The 5716-nt window shown below is 39.5% G+C and overlaps 1 protein-coding gene across 1 annotated transcript; it reads left to right on the plus strand.

Annotated features, from left to right (window-relative positions):
- The first annotated feature begins 2580 nt into the window (after positions 1-2580).
- LOC122081525 (ethylene-responsive transcription factor CRF1-like) lies at positions 2581-4512 on the plus strand. Its single transcript, XM_042648676.1, has one exon. It carries the CDS (start codon positions 3208-3210, stop codon positions 4264-4266), a length of 1059 nt encoding a protein of 352 aa, XP_042504610.1. The 5' UTR covers positions 2581-3207; the 3' UTR covers positions 4267-4512.
- The last annotated feature ends 1204 nt before the right edge of the window (positions 4513-5716 follow it).

Consider the following 5716-nt stretch of genomic DNA (forward strand, 5'->3'; position numbering starts at 1 on the left):
GAACCAACCAATGCGTGTCAACCATTTGACACCTCTAGTAGCACACGAGCACCTTTCCTCCCAACCTCTGATATATAAAAATTGAATAAAAAATTCGGTTAAAATCTCTCTCTCTCTCTTCATATTCTCTCACGTGATGTATTCCAAAGCTTCCTTCCGATAATAACGAGTCAAAGACAGACTTAATATAAAAACAACCCAAATCGAGTAGCGATCAAACCGGCGGAATATTTGGTTTTTGTTTTTGTTCTTGTTTTGGAAAAAGAAAGAAAAAAATAATTTTTGTTGTTTAAGTCATTAATGGGTGATGATATACATAATACTCACTCCATTACTGTACCTTACCTGTCATACATACACATACATTTATGTATATTATAATTATAATTATACTATGCGCATACACTATTATGTATATTATAAAACTATATATACTTATAATTTGAATTCCCTCCCTGCTCCACCGTAGGGACCAGCAACCTCTACCTAAATTATACCACATTAACGTGACCACGATCTATTCATTCTACGTTTTGACTTGTCATTTTTTATAATCTTTATACAATCCATCAAGTAGAGTTTGTGGAGCCCACCCCCCACCCCCCACCCCTATAGAAGAAGAAAAAAAAAGAAAAATTGAAATCATAGTTTGAAACTTAGGGCCCTTTTGATAACGTTTCAAGAAACGCGTTTCTGCCGTTTCTGTTTCTAGAAACAGCAGAAACAGAGCAAAAAGCGTTTGATAAAACTGTTTCGTTTCACTTATTTTCATAAATAGAAATAGAAATTTCTACTTATTTATGGTTCAAGAAACGGCCCAGGCAAAACAAGTTTAACTTGTTTCGTCATTTCTGGAAACGACTTGTGACCATTTTTTCATTAGTTATTATCGACTTCTAAAAACGTGACTTATTAAACACCTTCAATTTTGTTTCTGTTTCTAGAAACGGAAATTTATGTTTCTGCCGTTTCTTGAAATAGAAAATGAAGAAACATTATCAAACGGGCCCTTAATTTCCAATTAGGAGCAACAAGCAACAAGGTTATTTCATGTAGAGAGAGAGTATGCCGGTAACTCTCCCCAGTGGCTAGAAAATTCTTTTTCCATGTTTAATTTTTGGAAGAAAAATACTACTTGGTCACACACCCTAACATCATCCCAAGAGTGAGTTTTTTGTATTTCATTGGGGCGTGACCATCAATTTGCCCCCTATGTGTCAAGGCACAAGATCCACTCAAACAAGATAGTATTCTTTTCATCATAATTTTTGTATACACATAAAAAATTAAACTGAATCAATTTGTTACGGATCCAAAATCCAAAACCCTAACACATTCAAAGCAACACCAGTTCAACACATCTAATATTGGACCCAATTAACCAATTGACACATCAAGTAGCAGGAGGCTTTACTAGTCCAAATTTTGACACTCTTAAAAAAAAAAATGGTAAGGTTTGATATGGAAACATCAAATGTCAACCAAGCTGTTATCATTGGTAGATATATGGGATTTGACCCTTCTCTTGAGCATCCATCGCCATTTGTCCAGTCGATGATTCAATGCTTTTATAAAATGGCACAATGAATAAGACATTAACATAGGCATGAAAAAATGAGTTATTGAAAATTGTTGAAATTTTGCTTAGACATGTAGCACTTGTCTAAATAACTATGAACAAGACCTGAGCGATCAATTGAAGAGCTGGATCCGGATATATGATTGTCCACAAAGGAATTGTGCCCCCAGTGTCACACAGTAGTCACTCTCGCAGTACCAAAAAAAATTAAAGTTTAGTCGTTAGGAATGATATTTCAAGTGTACCTTTGGTCCCTGCGGTAAGAAATTGCAGATTTGCTGTCAAAGGTAAATAAACAAAAAAAAAATTTGAATACCTTGAGGTCGGTACTGTAGCAGTGGCAAAGTGCAAGTGGGGGAGTAAAAAGTATAGAGAGAGAGAGAATAGTAACCAAAATCAGAGCCGTACAATTAGAAAAAAATAAAATAAAAATTACATTAAAAGAGGCGCCTAATTCAAGGTTGCCGCTCTCCACGTAACCATTAGCTGTTAAAACGGAAGAAAACGAATGTTAAAAGTTAAAAACGAGTGAGAAATTGGAAAAAAGATCACATTTCACGTGAGAGATGGAATGACTAAAATACCCCTTAATAGGGTGTGGGGTGGGGTTGGGTGTTGGGAACCCAAGGATTTGACTGAATTAATGTAAAGGAGGAGGCCAAGTCTGATGGTCACGTGACCTGAATCTCGGATTCAATGCCCAATTTTTGCCATGTCACCATTGATTCCACACCTCCCTTCCTTATTGGCTTCAACTTGTTAAAACCTCTTTTACCGGGTCCCGCCCGCACCGCTCGCCCATCACACCTCACCAGTCACCATCCGGATGCGGCGGTGGGTTAGGGGTTTATTATCGTCGCCGGGCTCCGGACACTCTACGATGATTCCCTCTCCCTCCGTTAAACCCATTTAGTTTAAACTTAAATATTTTTTTTTAAATAAATTTTTTTTTTATTACGATACTAAGTTGAGGTTGTTTGGATCCTATAAAACAGGGATTTCGGTGTCACACCACTGAAAACTTCTCTTACTCTCTTTCCTCTCTCTCTAGAGATTCCTGAAACGAACTCTTTCCCTCGCTCTACCTGCAGAGACGAAAGCTCTGTTAACTTAATCCATCCATCTTGTTTCCCGGATTCGAAACCCATACGGAGAATCAAAGAGTAGCCAACGAAAGCATCATTTTCCTTTTCCATTCACTGGGAACGGAAGTTTCTGACTTCTTTCTTTATTAAGCTCTGTAACTTTCGGGGAAATTTCTATCCTCCCCTGTTCTTCGGTTCAGTCTTAGCTTTAAACACTATTCTTCTGTCTCTCTTCCTCTCTTAAACTTCATTGAAATTTCTCATCCTTTTCAGATATAGATAGATAGATTACTCCATTATTTAGTCAGTCTTTACTTTTGATTTCTCTCCCAACTTTCAAGCTCCTCTTTAAACGTCCTCTCAGCTTTCCTTGGCCCCTCTTTAAGTTATTCTCTCCTCGTGTTGAGGATTCTCAAAGGAATCGTATCTTTTTCTCTTGGGTCTCTCTCTATTTCTTCCTTTCACCTCTCGCGCTCTCCTTCCTTGCCCTTTCATTTTTTGCTTCCCCTTTCCAATGCGAGCATAGGAGAATCTGAGTCATCGATGTCGGAAATGGATCAAAGTTTTTTGTCTGCTTACAAATTTACCGAACACCGCCATGTGACTAAGAAGCTCGCAAGACGGTCGCCGGCGAGGCCAAGAAATGTACTGGGTACCTCCTCAGTTGGACCAAAAGTGGTGAGAATCTCTGTCACCGATGCCGACGCTACGGATTCATCCGGTGACGAAGAGGACGAGCTTTTCTGCCGCCCCCGTGTGAAGAGGTACATCAGCGAGATCAACATCGAGTCTTGTTCGAGGGAGGACGGTGGCGCCAATGGTCCTTGGACCAACAGATCCGTACGGAACAGTCGGAAGAGACCAGCCGGACCGGCAACTTCCCGGCGGCCGGTGAAGTTAATGTCGTCCAACGGTAAGAAGTTCCGTGGTGTACGGCAACGCCCATGGGGTAAATGGGCAGCCGAGATTCGAGATCCTGCAAGACGGGTGCGGCTGTGGCTGGGTACATACGACACCGCTGAGGAAGCGGCTAAGGTTTACGACAATGCAGCGATTCAGTTAAGAGGCCCCGATGCCATGACCAACTTCGCCGTCAATACCACCACCACTACAGTACCCGAAGTCAAGTCGATGACGTCATCCAGCTACGACTCCGGCGACGATTCGTCGCACAACCTCTCCTCTCCTACCTCTGTTCTCCGGTTCCATTCTTCCAACGAAGAGTCATTGTCCAAAATCCGGGAAGAACCAGTTAAACAAGTTGAAGAAGAAGCGATTTCAAGCAGCAGCAGAAGTAGTAGTAGTAATGGAAGTGTGAGAGGTCGCGAAGGTCAAGGTGACATTCGAGAAATCTTCAAATCGTCCAGAGAAGAAGAAGACACAACGCCATTCTTGAACAACGATTTCTTCTTGGATTTCGAAACAACGGCGCCAGGGCTGTTCGACGTGAGCAACTTGCCGGACAGTCGTTTCAGTGAAGACTTGAGCAATATCTTCCTCGGGTCCAGCGAGGATTTCGGATCATCGACGTGGCGGGTTGATGATTTTTTTCAAGAAATCGGCGATATATTCCCTTCCGACTCTGAACGGCGATTCAACTAAACGAGTTTTTTTTTTTTTTTTAATTAGTAATTTTTTTATATGTTAACTGTCAAGTAAAACGATGAGACAGTGAGAGTTTTGAGAGAGACGTCATCGGCGAGGAAATGATTTGTTTTAAGTAACGTGTAAACGTTCAAGTGTTTCCCTCCATTGCTTTTTGATATGACAGGTGGCAAATATTTAAATATATGAGATTAATAGCCAGCTGGCAAGTATGATGAATGAAGGTTATGCGTTTTCGATTTTGTTGGTGAGGGTGAGGGATCCCTAATTCCACGAGGAGCCGTGATTTACGGTTACGGCTTTTTCTTTGAGATGACTTATTGACTCAAAAAAGTGCGAACGACTCGGACCAAAGGAGGTCAGGTCGGACCAGGTCTTATTGGTAATCTTAACCAAAAAGATTACACGCGCGAGGGCCTACTAAAAAGAAGCTAAGCCAAAGGCCTAATTCCAATGCAAAGGGAACGTGATTCTAGATATGGGTTGTGACTTTGTGGCTTTAGGTATCGGGTTTGGATCGGCCGTGTCGGTATTTGCTGATACTGGATCTGTGCATTATGTCGGCCGTGTCGGTATTGGCTGATATTGGGATATTTCTCAATGGTCTTTTATTATCTTTTAAAAATTTCAGGTAAAAAAAAAAAAAAAAACAGAAATTCAGGGTAAAAAGATTCCTATATTGGAATGTGATGGAATCTGACATGTTTTTTTCACATACTGATCACAAGTATATGCTGATCATTATGAAACTCCCCATACCCTGCAGTGGCTCCCTCTCTATGCCCTGTAGTGGTGGGAGTCTTGTGCGTGTGGTATACTTATGATGAATTTATACTGACACTCTTTCTCCTAAATTAATATCGGAGTTTGTCCTTCCATTGACAGAAACTTCAACCCAAAATTTAATTAAAAAAAAAGGGTAAAGAAGGAAATCTCTTTGAAGTTATTTTTGTTTATGCCTAATATCGAATCTTCCTTCGAATCAGTCATGAATGCAATTAGATCTTTAATATTTTGTCCTTTTTTTTTTTTCCAGTTAGAAAAATAATAGAAATCAATAAAACTTAACTGTTAGCATGATTAAGAAAGCTTTAAAAAAAAAAAATTAAACAAAAAAAAAAATAAACAACTTCACAGGTATATGAAAATCTTTGTTTTCCTTTTACATATTCTAGGGGTTCAGTAGATTATGATCCAATTTAAGGGTTTTAAAACTCACATTTAATGGTGACTTCCACTTCAAAGATTTAACCAATTAGTGATAATTTCATTTTGCCATCATATTTCATTTCATGGTCCCCATCACTCCCTTCCTCCTTTTAAGATTTTACTAGGGAGAGAAATCTACATGCCACCCTTTTATATTGGCATCTTACATATTAAGTCAATTTAAGTCCAGCGAACTCACATATTTAATGAGAGGTTATGAGAGGAAAGTACGAACCAC

Source organism: Macadamia integrifolia, chromosome 6, assembly GCF_013358625.1.
Source record: "Macadamia integrifolia cultivar HAES 741 chromosome 6, SCU_Mint_v3, whole genome shotgun sequence".
Taxonomy (NCBI): domain Eukaryota; kingdom Viridiplantae; phylum Streptophyta; class Magnoliopsida; order Proteales; family Proteaceae; genus Macadamia; species Macadamia integrifolia.

Excerpts from the sequence above, each read along its gene's own strand:
- LOC122081525 (XM_042648676.1), top strand. The coding sequence starts at position 3,208 with ATGTCGGAAATGGATCAAAGTTTTTTGTCTGCTTACAAATTTACCGAA.